Genomic DNA, 25,281 nt, shown 5'->3' with positions numbered 1-25,281 from the left:
AACAGTGAAGGTAATGCTCCATTCTTCCGATATGTAGCAAAATATTCGTTTAATAGTGTTTCCATCGCTCGCATAGAGCACTTAGGACTGCCATAGTAAAACCAATGGTGAACGCTTTTGGCAATAGCAAAACCGTTAGGAGCAAAAAAAAAATGCAAGCCTGCTGATGGGAGATCTCCCGATATATGGATTGTTGCAGTGAAATCTAACAATATATGAAAATATTGCGTCCTCAAACTCTAACCCGCTCAATAATGCTTTAGTCCAGAATTGTTGAATATATGCATGCGCGCTATTTCTTGGCTCTCAGGTGGACGGCAAGGAGTACGTCTTGACCAGCACCACGCCGGACACGTCTGGCCCCACTGTGGACATCAGCTCGAGTCTTGTCATCGTGGGCGGAACCAAGCGCGACCCGAGGTTCGGTGACTACGGCGACTTCCAGGGCTGCGTGTCCAGTGAGTGCAACTGCTCGAAGTTTGTTCACGGAGGGGTTCTTGCGCTCCGCTTTCTGGTATACAGCGAGCTCGCCGATCCAAGCTTGCTTTTTAAATACTGATCTCAAGACGCTGAATACTTCTAGGTGGCGGTAGTGTTGGTAGTGGTGGTATGTGCGGTTTGGCGTCCCCAATCGACACATAGGCTATGAGTGACGTGGTAGTGGAGGGCTGTGGATTTATTTAAACACCTGAGATTCTTTAATGTGATCGCACGATACATGATCGTTTTATTTTTCTGCCTTTCGCCTCCATCGTAACGCGGCCGACGTTGCGGCCCGGACTCGATCCCGCGATCATGGAATCGGGAGCCAAATGCCAAATCCACTGAGACACTACATGTGTACACGCTGGTCAGCTCGTGAGCATGAATGAAAGGAAGGAGGGTCCGAACCAAAAGAAGCGATCACCATAATCACCCTGACTACGCCCACTGCAGGACGAAGGCTTCTCCCATGTGTCTCCAATTAACCCTGTCCTTTGCCAGCTGCAGCCACCGTATCCCAGCAAACTTCTTAATCTCGTCCGCCCACATAACTTTTAAGAACCCCATGTTGTCGAAATAATCCGGACTCCTCAATTACGGTGTTTTTTATAGCATGAGTCGCTTTGGGATGTTAATCCCCATAAAAGCAAACCAAAGTGCTACTGATTTTTCGAAGTTCTGTAATACTAAGCTAGAAGCCGTGAAAACAAATAAGGAAAGATGACGAATAATAGCGCTGGATCAGGCAGGACAAACCGAAGAGGATATCATATGCGCTCATGATATGCACTCATATGCACTCATATGCACTCATATGCACTCATATGCATCATATGCACTCACTCAAACAGCTGCCCTTGTCAAATAAGAAGAGGCGTGTGATGATATTTTCTCTACTTACCTCATATTTTATTAGGGTGGTCTTCACGGTCATAAGCGTTGTCGTCATCACATCGCTGGAAATGCGTATTTGTCGGTATTTATTTTGTACGATGTGGTCAACAGTGTACCATAGGCTATAAAGAAAGCAAGATAAAAAACGTGTCAGGTAACTCGGCAGTCTGAAAAGTGTACTTGTGCTTCTGCTTGCAACCAACCAGGCAAGCTTTGTTTGCAATAATGCACTGCTGAAAGAGATCGGCGTTCCGTGTTTTTTTTTTTGCATTTTAGATCAAACAGTTATACACTTTGTATAGCCTGTTTATTAATGTAAACCTACACTGCGAACCACAGGGATAACGTAAGCCTGTTCAGTGGGCCTCTGAACTCCCGCCAGAACTATCTAAATTTCTGGTCGTGGAAATTGCTCTTATCTGCACACCCAAAGACGGACTTACAACGTGAAGCGGAACTCCTGTATTGATGTGGTGTATTCGAATGGCCTTCCCAGTGCACGATGCATTGTGTTTATTTTAGCTGTACCATTTCCTCTTGTTCTTTCTGTTTTCTTCTTTAATTACGCTATTTTTGAGTTTTGGGGGTAACCTGTTGCTTATGGTTTTACCACAGTTGTTCAACAACTTTCGAGCGTTTCTTTATTGTATCATACTGAACGTAGAAAATAATGTCTTCTTGCTTTTTCTTTTTGTCGTTGCAAGAAGCATTTTGGGCAGTCAGTTCTGGAATGACGCCTTTGCTGTAGCCATTTATTTGAATTATTTATTCGTATCCTCAGCGTAAAACATTACAGAGGTGAGTGGGGGGTCACTTCAGGAATGCTTCCAACATAAGAAAGGGAAAAGGAAATAGCATGTAATGAAGCAGGAAAGAAAACCAGGGAGAAACATATGGTACTAATGAATACAATACAGCGTAATGCACTTTACACATGACACCGAAAAACATTGAATACGGAGGTCTGAAACAATGAAAACCATCCAATTGTTGCCAATGAAAAAGGAAGATGGTTCCATTTCACAGGTGTTCGAGGTATAAATGAGTCAGAAAATGTTTTGGTGTTACATGAAATTAGCCAAGTTCGCTAAAGAGGCGCGGTACTTCTCAAGCCAGCATTTCTGCTGTGTCTTCCGCTACGCTCCAAGCATCACGTCATGGTTCCGAATAAAGAATTTGAATCTGAAGCAGTCGTCACAGATCTGACGGTTCAAAAAGGTTTCGTCATGCTTGCGTCGTGGTTAAGGATGCTCACTTGTTCACCCTCGCCCTGTTTACTTTTCGCAATGCAGACGTCGTCGTCGAATTGCGCACGCTCAACATTCGGCCGCTGGAGACCTACTTCGGCTACCAGAAGGGCGCACTGGAGAAAGTCAAAGTGTACGGCACCCTCCGGGAAGGCAGATGCGCCGAGTTTGCAGCGATCATCGGAGACAAAACGGAAGCCATCTTCAAACCGCCAGCGGTCAGTGCTTTCTAGTTTTCGCCTTTCTTCTCCTCGTAGATGGTTTAAGATGCGCGACATTTCTTTTCGCCCAACGGAAGCAGCTCTGTGTTTTATGTCAATAAAAACTTTTAGGACAGAGGCACCCTGTCGATTAGGGACATAGCGGGACGCCAGTGAGCATGCGCAGAAGGAGCGTTCTTAATCCGCGCATGCGCAATTCCCTTACGCCACTAATCGATATTGTTCCCTCTATTCCAAAAGTCTTTAATACGTTTTCTTAGCCCAGAACGGCTTCAAGGTGACTATTGACAATTGGATAATTGGCAGATAAGGCAGACAAACTGTGATAACTTTATGGCTCAAAAGGGTAGTCGAAAGAAACGCAAGAGCACAAGGACTTCGTGTGGCTGTATTTCTTACTAACCTGATAAGCGTCAGAGTGAGTGTAGTTTTATTGGACAAGGTACCATATCTCAATCGAAAAATACGACACAGTCAGTCCCGAAATACGACAGAAATTTTCCGTCATCCTGTTGTAACAGCAAAACTTTCTGTTGTATTGTGCAGTTGCCTGTCGCTGCGACAAAATTGGTTGGTTGTGTTGTGACAGTAAGCGACTGCTGAATACTGGAGAAGGCGTTGCTTTTACGACATAAATATCTGTTGTTACGACAAGGATTTTGGTCCCTATACAGCAAGGGCAGGTCCTAAAGTAATACAAGAATATTCACTGCAACGCCAGGAAATTTTCTGTCTTGTTTTTCGGTAGCGATGCCTTCGGTAGCGCTTTATCGTACGCTAGCGCACAATAGACTATTCACACCTTATACATGTGCCTGTGTTAAGGACTTACGTAATGCTGATGCCCAAGACCGCCATCAAGATTTTGGGCATCACTTCGGGTGAATGCATCATCACATTTCGACTATTAACGTGAACCGTTAACTACAATATTCGTTCCTTAATGCTGAGAAAGCTTTGCGTAAATTTATTGCTGCCCGAAGGATAATACAATACTTCAGTAGAACACGTTCTTGGGCAAGTTGGTTCATAGCTTGACTAGATGAAGCACACAAAAACACTGCACACAGGAAAGGAAGGCACGAGACAGGCGCTACACCTGAGATAACACCTGAGTTATCACAAGCAAAATACCCGTATTACCACGGAACGCGTTATAAAACTTAATACGGTTAGAATGCAGTGCTTTTATGATCAAAAGTCAATGCTGAGTGGTTGCGCCCAGATACTGTGTCTAAATTGCAAAGTGACAATAATTTCTTCTGCAGGTCAATGTACCGGACTGGCACAAAACGAACCCCGTTCTCGTTCCGTACAAGCACAACTCCTTCCATCCACAAGCCACCAAGCTCCTCTATGCCAAGGCAACAAGCACGCGTAAGTGTGTCTATCTTTCCACACTGGAAAGATGAGCGTGTTTAGGAGGAGGAGGAATCAGTACTTAATGATGACAGCGATGATCTGCTTGTTGATATAACAGTGTGCCTGCCAGGCTACTCCAGATCACAATGATATGACATGATATGATGACATTCACACAGAATGCACCCTTTAAGGGTGACTGCAGCTGTCTGCTTGGTAATGTACCTGACAAGCTACCCCAGATGGGGTCATTAAGACCTGAGCTCCTGCCAGGCTACTCCAGACCAGAATGATATGGCATGAAGTGATGGCACTCACACAGAATGCACTCTTTAAAGGTGATTGAAGATGTCTGCTTACTGATGTACCTGCCAGGCAAGTTCAGATGAGGCCGATAGGACCTGTGTGCCTGCCAGGCTACTGGAGATCACAATGAAACGACATGAAATTAAGGCACTGCCACAAAGCGCACCCTTTAAGGGTGACTGCAGATGCCCACTTGGCAATGTAACTAGCAAGCTACTCAAAGTGAGGCTGATAAGACCTGTGTGCCTGCCATACTACTCCAGATCAGACTGATATGACATGATATGATGGTATTCACACAGAAATCACGTTTTAAGGGTGACTGCAGATGTGTGATTGGTAATGTACCTGGCAAGCTACTCAAGTTGAGGCTGATAAGACCGGAATGCCTGCCATACTACTCCAGATCAGTCTGATATAACATGAAATGATACACATTCACACAGAACTCTTCTGCAGACACATGACTGTTCAGAAAAGAAAATACAAATGAGTCATTTTTCACTAGTGTGAATAAAAGGCTATTGCATGCAGAGCTGATGCCCTAGCTGTCACCTCAAAATCCAAAACCTTTAGCCAAATCGTATCCTTCGTATACTTGTCAACTAAGGCAGTGCATCCAACCTGTCCGTGTCTCCTGTGCCTCTCAGGTGTGGCGGTCATCATGGGCGTCGTGCTCATCGTGGTGCTCATAGGCGTGTTCCTCTACGCCTGGCGTCTTCAGAAGCGTCACAGGCACCAGAAGCTTCGCGAGGACATCTCCTTCTTCCGACAGGGATCCACGTACAACCCAGCTCGGCCACCACCAAAGCGCAAGGTCAACTCACCGGTTAAAGGTAGGTGACCTCGGAGGATCCTTTGAACCCAGGTTTCGCATTTGGCTTCGCAGGGAAAGATATAAGCACATCACTGAACACAAGGACTGGACAAAGAGAAGCGCAAACATGGCGCGCACTTACAACTTATCTGAGTTGTAAGTCAAGGCCGTGCGTGTTTCGGCTGGCTTTGACCTTGTTTCCTGTGCTATCTGTACTATGGCACTGAACCACCCAGCCACCTGAGATTCACCAGCCCTGGTGGCCCGGTGGTCGTGACGTTCTGCTTTTGACCACGAAGTCGCGTGTTCTATTCTGGGCCGGGGCGACTGCATTGCGATGGAAGCGAAATGCCAAACTTGCAGAGGAATGCAAGGGGATATATTTCCTAATGATTCATTGCGATTAATTCTCTGATGCATTATTCGCCTCTTTATTCCTGGCATGTACTGCTTATGATGTCAGAGTTGATAACCAGGAATCATTCCTGCTCTGGCATCAAAAGCGGGGCTCAGCAATTGTAAAGGAGCCAGTAAGAATCCTTACAGAATGTGCCCTTCTCCGTGGACATAACTCATAGGGTAGATGCTTCTATCGCGCAAGAAATGCGCAGAATAAGTCAAGACCACCAAAGCTTCCACACTGGCAATTTGCAGTACGAAAAAGCAACGATGCTGATGCAAGGACTGGCATCAGACAATCTGGAGCCGAATTCGCAAAGGTGGCACATGTGATATGTCGTCAGGACTGTGACTGGTCAACGCCCGTGCCAATGCGATAGCCATTGCGCCAACCAATCGTGATTATTACAGAGGAGAGGAGTGCGTCCTTAGTTCGGCGTTTGACTTGGCTGATTCCAGCCAATAGAATTGAACTATAATTGGAGTAGCACTGGAATGGAATTGGAATAGAACTGCAATGCTTTCTCATCACTCGCACGTAAGTTTCTTAAGTGCATCCGACAGTTATTGCGGATGCTCTTTCTTGACTGTTCTGCCCTCGCATCGATTGCAGCCGTGAGCTTCAGCCGTGTGAACAATGACTACCAGCCGGTTCCCCAGGCGAAGGCGGAGGTGCTGTCTTCGACACCCCGCAAGTCTCCGGACGCGACAAGGCGGAGGCCCCTGCCTCTGGCCAACGCGACGCCACCGAAGCCGATCCTGAACAACCGGAACTCGACGCCAGCAGTATCGCCCATCGTTAACGGCTTAGGTGAGTGTCCAATCAAGAAGGCTGCTTCAGAACGTTGCGTGCATTGTGGCCGTAGAATCGTCCATGCATATATACCAACAATTCTGGACAAAACCATTTTTGAGCGGGAAACCGTTTATGAACGCATTTTTTTCGTATAATATAATGTTTCACTATAACAGTCACTATACCCGCAGGTCACCCGACGGCAGACTTGCATTTTCTTTATATTAACGTTTTCGCTATCGTCAAAAGCATACCTCGTTGATTTTCTATAGCAGTCTTAACTGTTAAATGCGATTGATGGAAACGCTTCAAAAGAAAGTTTTTGCTGCACATCAGAAGAATAGATCATTACCGTCAATATTTCTATAAGAGTATCTTGCAACTTTCTAATTAAAAAAAATTTTTCCGAGAATGTTGGACATGAATTTCACTACGCCAACCAATATATCCGCAGATTTCTAGTCGGCAGGCTTCCATTTTTTTACTATCAACGTTTTTGTTATAGTTAAAAGCGTGCTCCATTGGTTTTCCGCGGTAGTCTTTACTGCTCGATGCGAAGGATGGAAAAATAGGTGATTGCGTTCAGGCCTATGTAGATCAGTCAGGTCTCAGGTATGTGCTTGATTTGTGGACCTTATTTGGAACTTATATGTCGCTATGGTGCAGCAATTGCCGGCAGAAACCGCAAGGCTAACACCACCAGTATAACTTGCAACAACCCCAACCTCAACTTCAGACTCGATGGAAATACTTTGAAAGGTTTTTCTACATCGGAGGAATTGATCATTACCCTCAATATTTCCGTAATAGCGCCTTACAATTTTCCAATCTTCAAAAGTCTTATCTACAAATCTTGGACATGAATTAAACAAATGTACCCAAGATTGCTTAGGAAGGGCGCAAAGGCGTATTGCATTTTGACTCTCAAGCTTATTACGCCATCGCTTAGTCATTCGATATGTATATTACGAAGAATGAGACTGTTGTATGCGTGAAGTTTAGTTTTTGGCATTCTTTTCATTTTCCAGGTCAGCTGAAATCGAGGCGGCCTGTATCAACCGCCTCTCAGGAGCTCGAATGGGATCCTGCAGCCGACCATGAGCTGCTGGGCTCGTCGGTAAGTCGCAGTGCGACGCAATAGGATCCCGACAAATAGAGTCGGGTGACCATGGTGCAATACAGTTCAGTGAAATCGTTTTTGTTTGTATATTTTAAAACGCGCCTCACTGAAATTGTTTCGTAGTGTCATTATAATATTGACTGGTGTAAACCACGCAGTAACAGGGTTTACAGTGCACTCGGAACAAAAAGTTAATTGTTAATCGTCTTTGGGACATTGGGTACACAGTCGTGAGTCCTACAGAAGAGACTGCTTCGCGTGATGACGTTTAATTAAAAGGTAAAAACGTGCAGCTTTACCACATTTGTTGCACCTCAACGTTCACCTTCAGAACGTGGAACCATTAGCGTGAGGGTCTGGTCACTCCCTTTCGAGCTCAAACGTCAGGCGATACTAAACTTGGAGGTTTAATTGAAGACGTAATCAGAACTGTCAAGCTCTGTGTCACGTCACTAAAATCAATCTATAGTAAAGAATGAAACTTTGCGCTACACCTGGTAGCTGATGAATCACATACTGCGCACGCGTTACGAAAAGCGTTACTAGCCTCACTTGTACCAAAGCGCAACTGTCTTCGAAGGAAAACTACGTTCTTGAGTCATCCCCTTCTTGGTGGTGGTATTTCCCAGCACGCTGTCATCGCTTGCTGTGATGCAGTGTAGCTTGTTTTTGTCTACCTGCTTCCCTCTATTGCTTTTGCTGATACCGAGCATGCTGTGCAGTGTAATTTTAAAGCTCGCTTCAAAGCCCGCGAAAAACCCGCCAGTTCGTCAGTGCTTCGGGAGATGGCGCCACCGACTTGAAGTACATGTCTCTTCTTTGAAGGAACTGAGTGCCATGGATCTTGGAGATGACGAAGACTTTCCCGAGACGCCCAGGAAAACAAGCAATGGAGAGCCGACGGTAAAGAAGCGCCCTCTATTTTACGCTCCGATCGCGTCCACGAGTGAAGTCACCATCAACAGTTTTTAATCCGCCAATGTACTTTTAAAATTCTTTTTGCTACAAGCCATTGCACGAAACGACATTTTCTTGCAACCACGGTGCAGAAATCGCAAATAGGCTTATTTAATTGCGCGCACTTGTGTTCTTTTTCTAGAATTTAACAGCAACCGGTTGAAAAAATAACTCGGAATAACATATTTCGGGAATATGCGGGACGAGAAAAATTTCTAAAGTAGCAAATATGTTTTTTTGGCACAGTTTTAATACACAAAAATGCTGTTTTATATAGTGACAACGGTTGTCATTATCAGGAAACATCCCATGGATGAACAAACAAGAAAATGGCACATGCGCAGTCTTCGTGGGACCGCACAAAGGGCTATTCGCAAATTCCAACTTGCCTAAATTTCAATTCTTGTTTTGATAAGACCTTGGGCCATAGAGGCATATCCGGCCACTCTTATGCGCGCTAGAGATAGCGTAGGGGTTTTCCCACGACCCGTACAGATGGCCATAAGAGATGTTAGCTAAGGAGATTGTCATGACTGCCCCGTGCGCGCACCGAGCACAACAGCCAAAGCGATCATAACCTGTGCGATTCACGGACCTATCTCGCTCGCGAAGTCATGTGCGAAGCTTTCGTAGCCATAGACTTTAAGGCGTAGCTTGTGAAGCTGCACGCCCCCTCACGCAGTCTCCAACAACTTCGAGGTAACGGTAATTGCCTCAGCTGTGGGCTTAACTCACACTGCTATTTGAACATAAGAGCTGCTTGTAATTGCTTGATCAAATAAGATACTAATGTTACGGAATATGGAATATGTTAGGTGTGCGGAAATTCGAAATCCGATTGGCTAGCATTACCTCCAGCATCCAAGACATTGCACAGGGTCAACATAAGTGCCGCAGTGCCCATTCGTAACCGCCATGCAAGATTACAGTGGTTAAGCCAATAGATATTGTTCTATATGTGTCGTTGTGATTAATTTTTAAACATCTAAATGAGAGATTTCTGCGCCTTGGTGGCAAGCAATGGCGAAGAGATAATGTCAGATGGGCGAACGTTGTTGGCTCGAATTTTTTTTTTAAATTTGGAGCCATTCCTAAACTTTCCGACGCGGATAACTTGGGACGTTTTCCGGAAGTACAAAGGACCTGTCCGCTCCATGCGTTACACAAACATATATGTCTATGCCCTTATATACTTCTATCCCACACTGCAGTCTCCCTGCTTTATGAGGCTACCTTGGGATTTATTAATAATATTGAGGAGCCTACGAGAAGCGGTCAAACTGAAGGTGTCACAACTACAAAATACGCCGCATTTACTAAAATTACCTTGAATAATGCACGGATAAACGATGCGTGGAAATATTTCTGCATCGTCAGCGTGACGGTTTTTGAGCACTTAACTCTCGTGATCGGCGGTTTGAAGACGTAGTCAGGCAATTCGTGATTGTTTCTTATTGTTTATAGAACACAAAGAATACTGGAGAAAGTTACGGTCGTTTCATTATGTAATCAAAACTGATGACTGTAGGCAATGTATTCCAGTATATGTGATGCGGGCAGCTCCTGTTTTATACATTGTAATTGGTTGGCTCCATTCGTACATGAACGATTTGGTTCGATAGACAATCGCTTGTCGCAAATGTCTAGCTGATTTGTAAGCTATTTTTTTAGAAAATATCTCTTGGTTAATTACCACAAAACGCACGGTAGGTCTCAAAATGAAAACGACCTCTAGATATCTGAATAAATTAAAAGAGTCTTTGTATTTTTACATGCTCGGGCGCCAGCGATTCCATTAAAAGTTACTATTATGATGGAAAAAAGAGTTAGACAGCCATTATGTTCTGTTCTCCATTCCAAGTTTCCTATCACCTGTGATACGGAGAGCGTTCCATTGACCAACTATAGGTTTACAGTCATCTCTGCGTTGTGTTACAAAGTCAGTTCCTTCTAGGTTGTTCTATATGTGCGCGAAAAGCCAGATTTAAGGCTTGCATTCTACCGTTGAAAGTAGAGTATTATGATAAAGTGTTGTCCACATGCTGATGTTTGCATACTGTGCTCCGTCTGTTCCCAAAGGTCTTTGTCTTTTTTTTGTGACATTCCTGCTCTGTTCTTTCTATGGTTGTGTACGTGACTGTATGTCGCAGTGTGGTGCTATGTTCTGTCTGTACGTGAAGTCTCCTATTTATGACATCGTCACACAGTTCACAGAATTATGCGCCATCGCATGCTTCACTTACACGAGCTGAGAACAGAAACTATGTATATAGCCAAGTCACTATTTTTCATGTAATGCATAGCGCTGAAGAAGCTCTTGTCATGTATCGAGATAGCACCGATTTTATAAATTAAACATTCTGAAGCAAACTACCTTTGTCTGGTGTGGTTGATCTGTAATCGGGATGAACACATTTACAGGGCTGGGCCAAGCTTGCGAATTTATCGTGCCCTGTGTGAGCCTTTCAACTGCCATTTTGGCGGCAAATGAGCCGCAGTCACAATGCTCGGAAAGGCACTTCATTATTATCATAACCTGAAGGACTATAATCTCCCACACTACACTTGTATACAGTGAGCACTTAATACTTTGCTGCTTCTGATTATTTTATTGCACTTGCCTTAAATAAACGCGAATGCCCAAGCTTGTCAGCTTGTCAAGCTTTGGTCCACATTGCACCCTGTGTGTCTGCTTTCTGCCTGGGGCTTTCTGTGAAACCATCCCTTACTAACAAACTTTTTAATTTTTTTACTTTCTTGAACGATCAGAAGAAAAATATTCTGAGTACAAAATCGAAGCATTCGATGTCTCGGCTTCGTTAACATAACTGTCACGAAATGACAACAAGAAAGAAGTGCAGAATAGTTTAACCCACCTGACGACTGTCGCTTCGCCTTTGAGGGATAAAACTGGAACGTATTACGACAACATGCGTAACGCGCGCAATAGATTCATAAAATCGTATCAGAAATGCCCGAAATATTAATCTGCTAAAAACTTAGATTAGGATATCCGAGAAAAGATCTACTGCTATATTCTGACAGTCAGGCAATAGTGTTTTACACCCTGTATTAAGTGTAAGTTGGCTGACCGCACATATTGACCATGGTGTTTGGACCATGATGTCAGGATCACCAACAGAAAGGAGCGCGGTAAAGGTGTGAACGAAGGGTTGGTATGCGCCTAAGCTCGGTTCGTAAACGATTAGTGCCAAGGGGCTTAGCATTTCGGTTAGCCAGGGCGCTGAAAAGTCACTAACCGATCTTTGGCACCAGGAGTCTTACGAACTTTGGCGAAAACCAACTTCCCAGCAAACAAGCATCGCAGACAGGTTTCCAGGGGACAGGCATCGATATTTTCCATGACTACCGACTGAGGTCTGTGCAGCACTGTAAAATCACAATCCCGGGATACAAAACAGCTTATGAATTGTTCTTACAAGGCAGGAGCAGAATATGCTGCATCTCGAAGCCGGCTCAATTCGAAGTGGCAGAAGTCAACAAGATTTTGTCGTTTTCATCTTGAAAAAGTGAGCAAGCTGGAATATGTCTAGCTAAGCTTTCATTCGGCTATGAAAAATGAGCGTTGAACAATATTCAAAAGGACGTCAGACAGAATGCGCTTTTATTATGCCAGAAATTTGACTTCCTTCAAGCAAGAGGATAGAGGAGAGGTTTTACGGAAGAACACTAACACATCGAAACACCTAAGGTACACGTCACTTCAGATCCTCCTGAAGCGGCTGGCTTGCAGCTGGTTTATAATAAAAGCATGCCTCGCTTTTCTAACTGCAGTCTAGTGCAGACACAAGAACCCAAAACTTCTTCATGCCAGCCTTGGAAAGAGTTCTCTAACATAAATACATGCCTCGAGAGGAACCATTCAGAGTTACTAAACCGCTCATCAGATATCAGCGAATATTTCGGTGAGGGCGCTACCGACGTGCATCGCACACTGATAGAAGCTGGGCATCAATTCTCGCAGCTGTTGTTACGTAAACACGGTTCGGGAATGCCCAATGGGCGCAAGTTCACAGTCGCTAAACCTATTAATAGCTGTTGATACGATGGCCAGCGTGGCAGGTTGTTGCGAACTGGTCTTATGTAATAAAGAGTTTGGTAATCCCAAGCACGTAGAAAGAAAGAACAGTGCTGGCCCTTAGGCAAAGCTTGAGCAGATACCTCCGTGTCCCACATGTAATCGGGCCTCTTCTGGCGTCACTTTCTCTTGCAGCCGTCGAATGCCTACACACTGGGAGCGTATAGCGGTAGCTTGATATTCACCAACGCCCCCTACGAGACTCCAGCCGACTGAGCACGCTGACCAGAGAGGTTTGCGAGGCGGCTCGGCGGAACAGCAATTGGTAAACCTCGTAGTGCGATAGGCCGGCTGGCATCCACAAGTTGTGCCAAGACAATCTGTCCCTCCTGAACACGAGTGCCTCGAACACTGACCTTCGTGTTCACAGTAGGGACGACATCTGCGAAGCGTGTGGCCTGTGCTCAGTGACGTGGCATTTTAGTGAGGCCAAAAAAGCCTTCCCTACTGCGTCGGACTTTCTTGTGCTCAGGCCTAAGGACTTCGTCTTCAGTGCTTGTTTACCACGGTGCTTGGGGGTACAGAATAGCTTTGCATGTTTTGCACACGGTAGCGTTGCCACAAAAGAGAATGGATCGCTTGTACCTCTCAAAGGAGGCCATTCTATGAAACCGTTCACGGTGTTCGCAATGAGGGGGAGTCATAAGGTCGTTTTCTTTTTTGGGCAACGTTGCTGGTGGTGCACACTTGCTCTGTGATTCTGTTTCCCAAAACCGCCACTAGGGTGGGACTGTAGTATACTGTCTGACGTTCAATCGGTGTGCGCTAGAATGTACAAACTCTTTCACACTTGCCTAGAACGCGTGAGGTCTGTAGGGAATGCGTTATTGGACAGTAGCTCTTTGACTAAAAAAACACTGCTTCAGTTATCTGTCATTGACAAGTGCTGAAGTTCCGCAGCCCTGCAGACAGTGTTCTCTAGACAAGTGCGATTGAGTAGACGCTGTAGACACGCAAATGGTCACGGTTGCCTGCTAGAAAGCTAGATGTCGAAAGAACTTAGGCAGAACCAAAGAGGCAGCACCATATTGCATATGGTGTGGCTGAAGAGCTTTCGCATGCGCTGCGCTGAAGTAAATATAGCGCAATTAAGGCATCGTTTTAAACTGAAATAAAAAAAAATCTGCAGTTTTATCGTGAGGAAGCTTGATGAACCTGCTGGTAAAACTCGTACATTCCTATATTACACGCAGAACACATGGCAACGATTACAACGCTTCTGTGCACTGTTTTTTTTTAAGTATATGTGAAAATTTCGTCGATGTAGCAAAATTGTGCAGCTGAAACTATAAAGCAGAAGGAAGAAGCGTTGTACAGCGGAGGCTTGGAGTAAGACGGAGCATATAAAGAAAGGTGTTGTGAAGTGTTCACGTATGACTAGTCGTAGAAAGGAATCACCTTCTGAGGTCACTCTCTGTTTCAAGCTCTTATTTTTCTTTGTAAATTTAGGCTTTAGCATCAGCTGTCGTGATTTTAGCTTGCTTTTGGAGGTTACTTGGCGAGGAAGGAAATTTTTAGTTGCACCATCTGAACACACATCATAGCTTTGACGCTGTTACTTTCATGTTGTGCCTTTAATGAGACATTTGTTCATGTTGCGCCTTTAATGACGCGTTCGCTCGAAAAACTGATTCCTTGATGGGTAATCCTAAATCCGATGTGCGCGTTTAAACATACGTGAAGGTTACTCTAATGAGAAAGTTAAGGTTACATTCACCAAACTTTACTGTGTAGTCAAGAAAATTTCTTTGCACTCGCTGCATTTACGACCCATTCTACAAGGGTAAGGTTTAAAATGATAAATGTGATCAGGGTGTCGTAATACATGAAATCCATCGCGTAGGAGGAGAACGATGACATAGCTTAAATTTGCCGAGTATAATTAAATTTACACGGATTTATAATATATATCTCATTAAAGCTGGCATTATTAACTAATTGCGCAACACGTGGCGTGGCAGCATACTTACTTGCAAACTACTTTTTAAACCGCTTTACGTTCCACTGCTTAATTCTTCTTGGCGACAGCACTGTCATACACAGCATAAGGTGATAGCATTTTCGGGTTATGTTGTAAAGAAATGATAGTCATTAGCTTTCTAGAATAGAGAAAAGTAGTTGACGCCCGACAGAGCGAAACACTATTGAAACGATGCATAAATATTCTGGTGCCATTCATTGTAAAAACAGCTTGCTGCATATCCTTGCATTTTGATGTTTGCGGGGGAGTTACATTCCATTTTTTTTTACCTTTCTAACAGATGCACATTTTTATGTACGATTAAATATTTTTGTACTTAATCACGGAGCCATGACAAGAAGTATTAGTTATGTAGTGATCAGTGAACGAGAAATACCAGTTTAGCTTTTAGACTTTCAAAATATACATTTTGGGTTCTTCTCAAATGAAGAAAGAACAGTACCGAGACACGTTTGTTGAGTTATTTTTCTTCAATGGGCACATCTTTACCAGCTCGGCGCTCTTTACAGTCTCCAGCTACAATTTAGAGCCCTAAATTTAGGGCTCTTGTTATGGTTGTGCCATCTAGATCTCACTGATTTTCACTTCATTCATTAACTGCGCCTGGTGATAAATGAAGAGTCTAGATATTTAGAGCAGAAATGTTTTAAAAGGTTAAAAGTTGTGGTTCAAGAGCACATCGCATACGGTTGTGCCGCTCGCATTACACATTTATTCTTGTCTCTTCTGAGTGTTTCGAGATGAACCAAAGTTTTGAAAGTGATTTCTATGCAGCTTGCATGTGAACCGTGGGGAACGTGGCTTTACTGTGTTGGCATTTTAAAGATGTGTGCAAATGTATAATTGTACAGCATGATGCCTAATAAAGCATGCCATAACATTCTTTGTGCGCTTGTTGTGATTCTGTTTGGCACCAAGCATGGCTGCTTCGGCGTCGTACTTGTGTTTGCTAACAGTTCAGGGAAGACATCGCAAAATGGCACCAAATGTGTGCCGATCCTATGGAAGTCCTCGCAGCCTGTTTGTCATACATTTTCCTATATAGGGAATACATGCTGTTCGCAGATTTTCAAAAAAATTTCAAAAAAGAACCATCCACTCATCAATACCTACCAGCGAAGTGTATATTGAAGCCTCAAAAATATTCTTTCAGTGCACGCCCGTCAGCAAAACTAGGATAATTTAATCCTCGTACAGCTTAGAAAGTTTGATCCTGCTTTAATACATCATATACCGGTCCCATTTGAACCCAACATATTGGACTTATTTTTGGAAATGTGGCGGAGTGCTTGAAGGTTGCTTCACTTCCGCCACCGGTTGGCCCGGTATTGCACTGCCTCCGGAATCGGCCTGGGTCATTATACTGCGCGTCTTTTCTATCCTGTCTTTCTATCCCATCTTTCAACTCTCCTGCTATCTGCACGTGGTAGCGATTGTGGCTCGGCTTGAGCCAGTGGGCAGGCCCATGCACTTTCCTTTTCATTATTCCTGGCAACAACAAAAGAAGAAGAAGAATACATCATATGTGTGTGGCGTCGTGTGTATACAGGCTGTTTTACTTAACATAAACCAAGGATTTTAAAAAATACACCGCACTGGAGCTGTGTGAGATCAACGAGATATTTTTTTCCCGTCGTGTGGCACATCTCACAGTATCTGTGAATTCCGCTTAAGCGTGTAAATATAGAATATCAATTATGCAAAATTTCTAATATTTACTTTAAAGTCACGTGCGTTTCGTCAAGGTGTAGAAGGGGTCAAAAAACAACAGATACAGTTTTTTTTATTAACGTGGCTTCTACATGGTCCTTTCATCCAGCATTTAAAGAAAGCCCGCGAAATAGAAAAAAAAAGGCGATCGCGCTCTTGCACTGCTGTACTGCAGCGCCCCCAAACGCATTCTAAATGAATGAAGTAAGCGCGTTGAGATGTCCCCCTGAGAGCGGCCGGCGCCGCTCTCAGCAGAAAGTGTATCAGCACATTCTTCCGCAACATGCAAAGCGCACACCGTGATCTGCGATAAGTGATAGGCAAGCCTCCGACAGTCAGTTCATACGGGGCTTTCATTGAGCCATCGCAGAGACAAAGCAGGAAAAGGAAGACAAAGCAATGACGTCACGCATTACAACGTAACTTAGTTTTTTTGGGGGTTTCCTTATTTGTAGCCTGTCGAACTGAGAAGCGGCCTCTCACCGTAGCGCATGAGTGGAGTCAGTGTTTTGTTGTTGTTTTTAATTCCACAGGCTTTCTTTAAATGCCGGAAAAAAATTATGGGCGTGTAGGAGGTACTATGTCAAAAAAAAAAGCTAGCTCGGTTGTTTCTTAACCCTTCCACGACTTAACAAAACGCATGTGACCCTAAAGTGGACAACAGAAATTTTGCATAATTTACGTTAGCTTAATAAAGAACTAAGCGGAATTTAAAAAACTCCGAGGAGTACCATAAGACGGGAAACAATATGTCGTAGGTTTCATCAGCTCCGGAGCTCCACGTTTTTAAATCCTTGGTTAAAGTTACGTGAAACACCCTCTGTATACACACTTTCTTGTAAGGGCGCCACCTAGCATGAAGGAGTAGAATTTCAAATGAGCAGCAGTGGCACTGGCTATCAAAGGGAGAGAGAGAGAGACAAAGCACTTTATTTGCACCCGTCAGAGAGTATGGGTGATGGGTGAGACGCAGCTCCCCTTTCACCGTCTGCCTCCCCCCTAGACGTCAGCCGGAATCAGTTGACTTCCGGCGGCGGCCTGGGCATGACCGATGACTTGTCGCTGTACTTGTTCTTGGAGCCCTCCACTACGGCACCTCTTCCTTTCTCCTTTCACACCCTCCTTCATCCCTTCCCTTACGGCGCGGTTCAGGTGTCCAACGATATCAAAGGGAGGAATTGTGAATAACAAAGTAAAGATATGAATTTGTTTGCTCAACGAGCCACAAAAACATTACGCTCTCATTCGTAAATGCCAAGAAGGTCAGGCAGCCGTAACTAGTAAGCACTGTAACTGCACTTCTCTTTGCTTATTCCAGATTTAATTCATGTAGCGTACGGAAAACATTTGAAAACGATGCAGAATTGCCCTTATTATATTTGAAAACAGGAATCAACGAAAAGAGTAGCAATCTTTTGAATGAGCGTTATTTCTTCTTCGTTCTGAACGACCGTAGGAGGATGATTACTAAAGGCCACAAGAGCCGGTGTAATCGACCAGAATACATGGCTAAGCTTGGTATGCTGGCATACTACCGCAAATCTGTTGAAGCAAAAAGAACATACCGCATGCCAGCAGCACACAAAACAAGACGTTTCTTGTCATATTTGAGGTGCAGCAGATGTTCGTCTTTCATTACATGAAGACAAAAAAAAAAGCTTGCTTGCCTTAAGCGACTTCTCACTTCTGGCCTAAGCAGATCATATTACCACGATCACGCCATAAACCGTTTAACATGCAGTGTTCATGCTTCTGAAGTCGAGAAGACATATATTAAGTAGAACATCACATTTTTAGTATCCGCAATAATAAGTGGCACAATGTTAAGTGACACCCCGTAAGGCCCTTTGGAGAGCAGCTGTGTTTAAGCTGATAAAATCGGCACTGGTCCAACTGTTAAGCACCTGGATTTGTGTTCGTATTGTGAGCAGTGCGGAACGCAGCTTGTGTCCATAGCGTTTGTCTCAGAAGGTATATAAGAAGCAGATGAAAGGTACAGGTGATGCTACTCAAAGACTGACAACAGATACAAGTGCAGTGGGGGACAAAAGTCTGTGGACCTCCTGTTCCTCAAACTAAACCGGTAGCTCTGTTATTAGCCGGCGGCTGTACACCACACATGTGGAGGTGAAAGTCAAATTTTTGTTCTTTCACCTCCACAAATGTGGCCTCCATCTGCCGGCTAATAGCAGAGCTATAGGCTTCGTTTGAAGGAACATGTGGTCCACGTACTTCCGTCTCCAACTGTACCTGACGCGGAGCCTTAGCTTAACATGGAGTATGCTGTATGAAGGTGCTTCAGTAAGGTTCCGCTAACTTGGTAGTACTTAACACGGTGCCGCAGAAACCTGTGCCACTTGAAATAAGAACTACCACTTAATAGAGAAAAGTGACTGGTACTATCTTTTTCTTGCTCAACGTGGAGGTGCTCTGACTCGAATTAGAGGTCATGAATACCTCTGTAAACATACCAGTGAGATCTATACTTAGGCGGTAAGCCGCAGAATGAAACATACATAAACGTGCACAATTTTCATCAAGAACCTGCAGATCACAGGGCTTTCTGCTGAGCCTTGCAGTCACGCACTTAAAGGAACTCTGCAGCTCCTAAGGTTCTGACTGGTGAGGGCTTACCGTAGTCTCCGTTCGGAAATGTCAAAATTCAGGTGTGACGTAAATGTGCCACTAGACCGCTCAAGAGAAAACCATGTCACCCGAAGACTTTTGACAAGCTCAAGGAGAATAATTATTGTGATGATGATGCCATTTCGAAGAATGCAATGCTTAAAACAATCTCCGCACACCGGATAAAATATCAGTTTTTACGGCTTGAAGACTGGCACCGCAAGAGAGCAGCTGCGTTTCTTTGCAGGTTTGTCCGAAGTAGGGATTCATGACGGACTCCTACATTGGTGCAAGTCCCCCAAATACGAAACAACAAAGTATGAGCATGAGATTAAAGGGTACTTCTTAATTATATGTGAGAACCACACATTAGCGTGTTTTCTAACTGCACTATAAACACAAATGCGCCTATATGGTAATAAAAAGGGAGTACTTTGGCCCCTAGCGCACTGCAGTATATATACGAGAGTGCCCAAAGGACACATTACTCTTTTTTTTATTGATTTTTGTTTAGAGTGTAGGTTTTCTCTTGGCGTATAACGTCCAAATCACGTTTAACTTAAACGGAGATACAGGTGAAAAAATTCATCTTCCTAAGCAAGCTGTTTGTTCCGTTTCATATCGGATGGACCAGCATTCGAAGCTTCACTTTGTCTAATGGTTGCATGTGCCGGAATGCTGTAGGGAGCATAGACGTCACGTGACCTGCGAACAGCTAGTGCGGGTGCTGGCTTTTCAGACCCGTCTTGCGTTGTTTCCTTTTTCCTGTCGCTGAACATTACAAAATTTTGACAGTTGTCCAGCAATTAATCGAGGAGTATTTAACAAATTTTAAGGTTAAAACACCTCTATCTGGAGCTTTTCGACGAACCAGCATTCCTTTTTTTTTATTCGCACATCACGGCTGTGGAGCGCTGTTCGTAACAAGTCGGGGGAAGCTGTGATTGACTTCAATGAATATTTCTTGGTTATAGCAGTTATATGGACACATTTTTATATTCATTTTTTTGTGCTGCTGTTTGAAATAAGTGCAAATAAAGCGGCATTAGAAAGATAAAGCGGTCTCTACTGGCAAAATTGGACGATTTTTCGCTGCAACACGTCCAGCGGAGACATTTTATGCTGATATACATAGGAGTGATAAGAAGGCGTGATCCCGTCAGAAAGAGATTGCACTCTTCGGCTAGACGACAGAAATGACTAGAAGCAGAGGATAATCCTCAAGATTTATACGACTACAAACGGTACACAAGGAATTAACAATTACAATGTGCTGAACGTCTCTTAAAGCCGCATCTCTTGGAACCTCCTTGTACAAAGCCTAGATTTCTTTTCTGAGCAACTGCAATTTAATGAAATGCGGTATTGTTTTAGAATTTTGTGACAATACTTAATGGTGTTATTTTTTATACTTACCGGCTCGTGAAAACGTGGTATAAGCTAAAACACGCCGCAAAAAACTACGTCTATCTGACGAATTCCTCCAAAAGTTCAGGTGAATATCTTTAGTCATTGTGTCGTAGCCAGTAGTGAGGCTATTTTCTTTATGCTAATGATACGAAGCTAATAGGTGCAACTATTAGTATATCTTTAAGTGTAGCAAAAACGGGACGGCGGACCGTAAACGACTAATGTCTGTATTAATTTACATTATCCCAAAGACAGTAAGTAGTAAGTTTTATGCCCAGAGTGTTAAGAAAAGAGGTCAAAAGGACTTGTCATAAATACGTGCTGCTAAGTAACACTTGTAGGAAAATATGTCTGTCGAAATGAAAGAGAACGGCAGTTTGGAGGTCAAGTTGATTTCTGACTTCACAGTGAAGTGTCATTAATCAGCCACTATATATAAATCCTTATCTGCAAGCACTACAGGTCACGAGCAATGCAAATTAAACATATAATGCATGTCATAGCATTCATGTCTTACCCTTCCAACAGTAAAAGTTACCGTAGTGAAAGTTTAGCACAAGTGGTGAGGAAGGTCGCGTGGGAAACCTGCTTTTTGAGATAAGTAAGGAATGTAAATGGTATATAAGATTTTCAAAGGGTTGGAGGTGTACCACAAAATGTATATTTTGATCGTGAACACTGAAAATTCTATTCCAGTATGGACAGTAACTGAATTTCTCAACCTAAATGTAAATCTTCTTTTTCGCAAAAAGTTTTGAAGAAATTGGGTCCAATTATCGCGTGTGCTCGAGTGGCGCGTAGGAAACAGGACAATCTATAGTCGTAGCCAACGTTTGTGAGCCTAAACGAGCAATGATAAAAGCGTTTCATCTATTTCTTTTATCTTTTTCTTTCAGCGTCCAGCTACCGATGACTTGAGTCGGCAACCTTCCATGCTCACTCTTCAAGGAGAGTCTATGTACGGGAGTCTCTGTGCTATCATGTAAGAGACCAACTGCACACCTGCCTTCTCAACGCCATGTGTTCATCTGTGCCGCGGATCACAACAAAAACTTCCATGCTTACAAGAACTACCATGCCGTTCTTGGTCCGAACTTCAGTTGAGCTTTGAAGTGCTCCTCTATAGCACCCTCGACCCCGTGTCGTTGGCATTTTCTGTTCCACAAAGTGACGGATGCAAGTCACGAGGAACGACAGTGTTCACCAGTCATGCATTTTTTTTTTGTGCCGAACATTACAGCCGGTTTAAAACTGTGGTGCTTCTGCAATCTGTCTCTTCAGCTGCTTTGTTTTTAATATACAAGTGATGAAAAGTCTGCCTGTGCCTGTTTTGGTTACGTCTGAAGTACTGCTGTCTGAGCGACGAAAGGCAAAAGTTGGGGCGGTAAGCGTCCACCTGAGGTTCGGTCTCAGTACCGTAACGGAAAGCGCATGCCTACTTCCGAACTTAACCACTCCATAAATGATGGGCTTTCACTATCTCTATAGCCACTGTAAGTCTGCAATGATTCTCCGCAGTGGGAACCAAATCAACTGGACGAGTTCAAACATGACCGTAATGCAGCGTCAGCAAACGAGTAGCTACCAGTTTGTGCCTAAGACAAGGCGCATTACATCAAGGTTCTAATTGTTTTAAGCTGCCCCTGTGTTGCTTATCTTCGTGCGGTAGATTTTTTTTTTCACATAGCCTCACCGCGCGCATTTTTTATCATTCGCCTTCCAGTTGCGCTCTGCAATCGAGGTTCAGGCGACGTTCAGTTGCGAAATGGTTTTCTTTAAGACATGGCCAGCTTTCCTGGGCATCACCTAAATGTGGGCGGAGCTTCACTGTCAGTTGTAAGCGGTGAACTTATGGCACCAAATAAGTTCTAAATCTGTGTCAAATAAGGAGAACCCTTGTCTTCACCATTTGAGACTTTTGGGGTTTTAGGGGTGCCGTATAAGTGCTCAACTGTATAAACGGCTGAAATGAAAACACCATTGCCATTCTTTCATGTCGCCGCCGCCGTCCTCTTTTTTTTAAGGCTTACTCTCAATTTTGTGCTCTCGATTTTTACTGCCTGTGCTCATTTTTCTCCCTTTCCCACTTGTGATTGGCCCAATGCGGCCATGTGACACAGCGCAATGGTGGGGATTATTTTCGTTTTGCTTCAAGAAGGGTTAAACCCTCACTCATAGACGAGACACGGCCGTGTTATTGCTGTCTGCTAAATTATTACCCAATGTGGGAAGTAATGTGTACATTAATGAACGAATGTCAGTGGTGCGTGAAACAGTAAAGAAGCGTCCCGTTTTGTTTATATACGCTGAGAGGTTTGGCCCGTTTTGTGTTCGTTCACAATGAATAAGGGAAAGGAGGTTTGATTCAGAGAACAGAAAAGGGAGTGTCGATGCGTTCAAAATACAGAGGAACCTTTGCCGAATGTGTTCGACACGCATAAAAGTTTGTAGTCATGCCCGAGAATGTTGGGTGGCACTACCACAGCATTGCCATCCGGATTTTCTCTCCTCGTAACCTATTTTTAGCATCGAGCCCGACAAATTGGGAGAGCAACCGCGCCTTACCTGTTTTCATAGCTAACGCCTCCTAATGACGCCAAGCGCGACTGGGCTCTAGCATCCGACCTCCACGTTATATGCATATATGCTATTGGTAAGCACGTATGTACGTATTAGAGGGGGGGGGGGGCTCCTATAGAAGGCTATGAACTCTATTGAGGCTCTCTTCGTCTATGACATCTTCTCGTTCTTCTTCTTCTTAAAAAAATGGCATATCTATATATTCATCTTGTTCTTCATCTTTTTCCAAGCCTACCTCGGCCAGGAATTTTAGGTGCTCGGACAGAAAACTGCCGATGTGTTGGAAACAGGGGTCTACGAATGTGGACGTTAAGCGCACCACGGTAATGAAGAAGAAGAAGCAGAAGAAGAAGAAGAAGAAGAAGAAGAAGAAGAAGAAGAAGAAGCAGAAGAAGAAGAAGAAGAAGAAGCAGAATAAGAAGAAGAAGAAGAAGAAGAAGAAGAAGAAGAAGAAGAAGAAGAAGAAGAAGAAGAAGAAGAAGAAGAAGAAGAATTTATTTCCCATAAATTACATAGGAAAGGGCGTGGGAAAAGCTGCACGGGGCAACTTGAAATACCACCACCCCTGCTTACACACGGCAGCATTTGCAAACAGATATATGGTACTTGTGGGCAGCGACTCATCAAGAATACGAACTATTCGCAGAGTAGAACAACAATTTTTTTTTCTCCACGCAGAAGGAAGTACGACAGATAACGCACTGAAATACGTAGGCTATAATATTGGTTCATTGGTTCATTGGGGTTTAAGGTCCCAAAGCGACTCGATCAGGCTATGAGGGACGCTGTAGTGAAGGACTCCGGAAATTTCGACCACCTGGGGTTCTTTAACGTGCACTGACATCGCACAGTACACGGGCACCAGTACGGGGTAGGCTATAATGTACAACGACAATAAAGAAACACCTGTATCAAAAAATGATCCCCTGAAAGAGATGCTCTTGTAATTAAAGCTGTAATTGTTCAACAAAATCATTGCACATGGCGACACTGTTCGCGACCTAGGAAGCTATTGGCGACTTCTGGAGTAGATTTTTTCTGTTGAGCTCAATTTAAATGTCAGCATGATCATCAGCCTGACTACGCCCATTGCAGGGCAAAGGTCTCTCCCATGTCTGTCCAATTAACCTTGTTCCTAGCCAGCTGCGGCCACCGTATCCCAGCAAACTTCTTCATCTCATCCGCCCACCTAACTTTCTGCCGTCCCCTGCTACGCATGCCTTCTCTTGGGATCTACTCCGTTACCCTTAAGGACAAGCGGCTATTTTGCATTCGCATTACATGCCCCCCAAGCACATTTCTTCCTCTTGATTTCGACTAGAATGTCATTAACACGCGTTTGTTTCCTTACCCCCTATGCCTGCTTCCGGTTTCGTAACCTTAGACGTCACAATTTTCTTTCCGTAACTGGCTGCGTTGTCCTTAACTTAAGCTGAACCTTTTTTCTTAGCCTCCACGTTTGTGCTCCAAAGGCGAGTACCGTTAAGATACAATTGTTGTGTACGCGAAAAAAACCTAAATATTAGAAAGCCTTAGATAATAAAACTGAAGCGGAATTTTGAAAGAAATTAATGTCAGGAGTGGGATTCGAACCCACGCCCGGAAGACCGGACTGCGACCTGAACGCAGCGCCTTGGACCGCTCGGCCATCCTGACAGCACGACTGGAACAGGATTTGAAGCTGTGCCAAGTAAAGGCACGCTTGCGTTTTAAAAGCCTTAGGCTGCATATATGGCTACCAATATTATTCCCTAAACTGGTTTCCTGTGGGTTAGAGGCCCCCCCCCCCCCCCCATTCTTTTTCTTTTTTTAGGCTCTTGACCGTGCCTTTTGCGTTCGACTACGACCTAACTGGGACATGGTTTGACTACGTTGGCACGTGTCGGGTTGCCTTGGTGTAAGCCATACATGCCCCTTTTGGCGCACTTATTTTCTGTATTCATTATATCGCAAACTGGTGCCAAAACCGCTGTCCAAGAATAAAGATAAGAGAAAGGCTGTGCTTAAAGTACTTTACGCCCTCTGTCGAGCTTAATGCCAATCTTCTTACAAGCACGCAGCCACGTATTCGGAAGGCCCTGGAAGTGAATCCACTGTTCACCTAGAGAATCGTGTAATTTTGACGCTGATTTTGCTTTTTCAGGATAAAACGAACTCGATTGCACTGACCCCGGGTTAAAATAGTCCACAAAATTGGGATTTTACTTATAGTGAAAATTCGTTAGGGACGCTTCCTGATGACTGAAAATTGGTGCTTCATTTCTATTGCACAAA

The 25,281-nt window shown here is 44.0% G+C and overlaps 1 protein-coding gene and 1 non-coding gene across 2 annotated transcripts in view; one reads left to right on the top strand and one right to left on the bottom strand.

Moving 5' to 3' along the window:
* axo (axotactin) overlaps positions 1-21,743 on the top strand; it is a 140,030-nt gene extending 118,287 nt beyond the window's left edge. Inside the window, exons 28-35 of the mRNA XM_077639090.1 lie at positions 311-458; positions 2,670-2,842; positions 4,114-4,222; positions 5,164-5,349; positions 6,343-6,540; positions 7,554-7,642; positions 8,471-8,548; positions 21,324-21,743. Of these exons, the coding sequence (XP_077495216.1) occupies positions 311-458; positions 2,670-2,842; positions 4,114-4,222; positions 5,164-5,349; positions 6,343-6,540; positions 7,554-7,642; positions 8,471-8,548; positions 21,324-21,413 (1,071 nt within the window). The 3' untranslated portion in view covers positions 21,414-21,743. The remainder of the gene's footprint in view (positions 1-310; positions 459-2,669; positions 2,843-4,113; positions 4,223-5,163; positions 5,350-6,342; positions 6,541-7,553; positions 7,643-8,470; positions 8,549-21,323) is intronic.
* A 2,836-nt stretch (positions 21,744-24,579) lies between these two features.
* Positions 24,580-24,663, bottom strand: TRNAL-CAG (transfer RNA leucine (anticodon CAG)). Its single transcript has one exon. It is a non-coding gene; the product is annotated as a tRNA-Leu (tRNA).
* Positions 24,664-25,281: the final 618 nt, after the last annotated feature.

This window comes from Amblyomma americanum, chromosome 10 (assembly GCF_052857255.1).
Source record: "Amblyomma americanum isolate KBUSLIRL-KWMA chromosome 10, ASM5285725v1, whole genome shotgun sequence".
Classification (NCBI taxonomy): Eukaryota; Metazoa; Arthropoda; class Arachnida; order Ixodida; family Ixodidae; genus Amblyomma; species Amblyomma americanum.
This window is presented reverse-complemented; position numbering and strand designations above follow the sequence as displayed.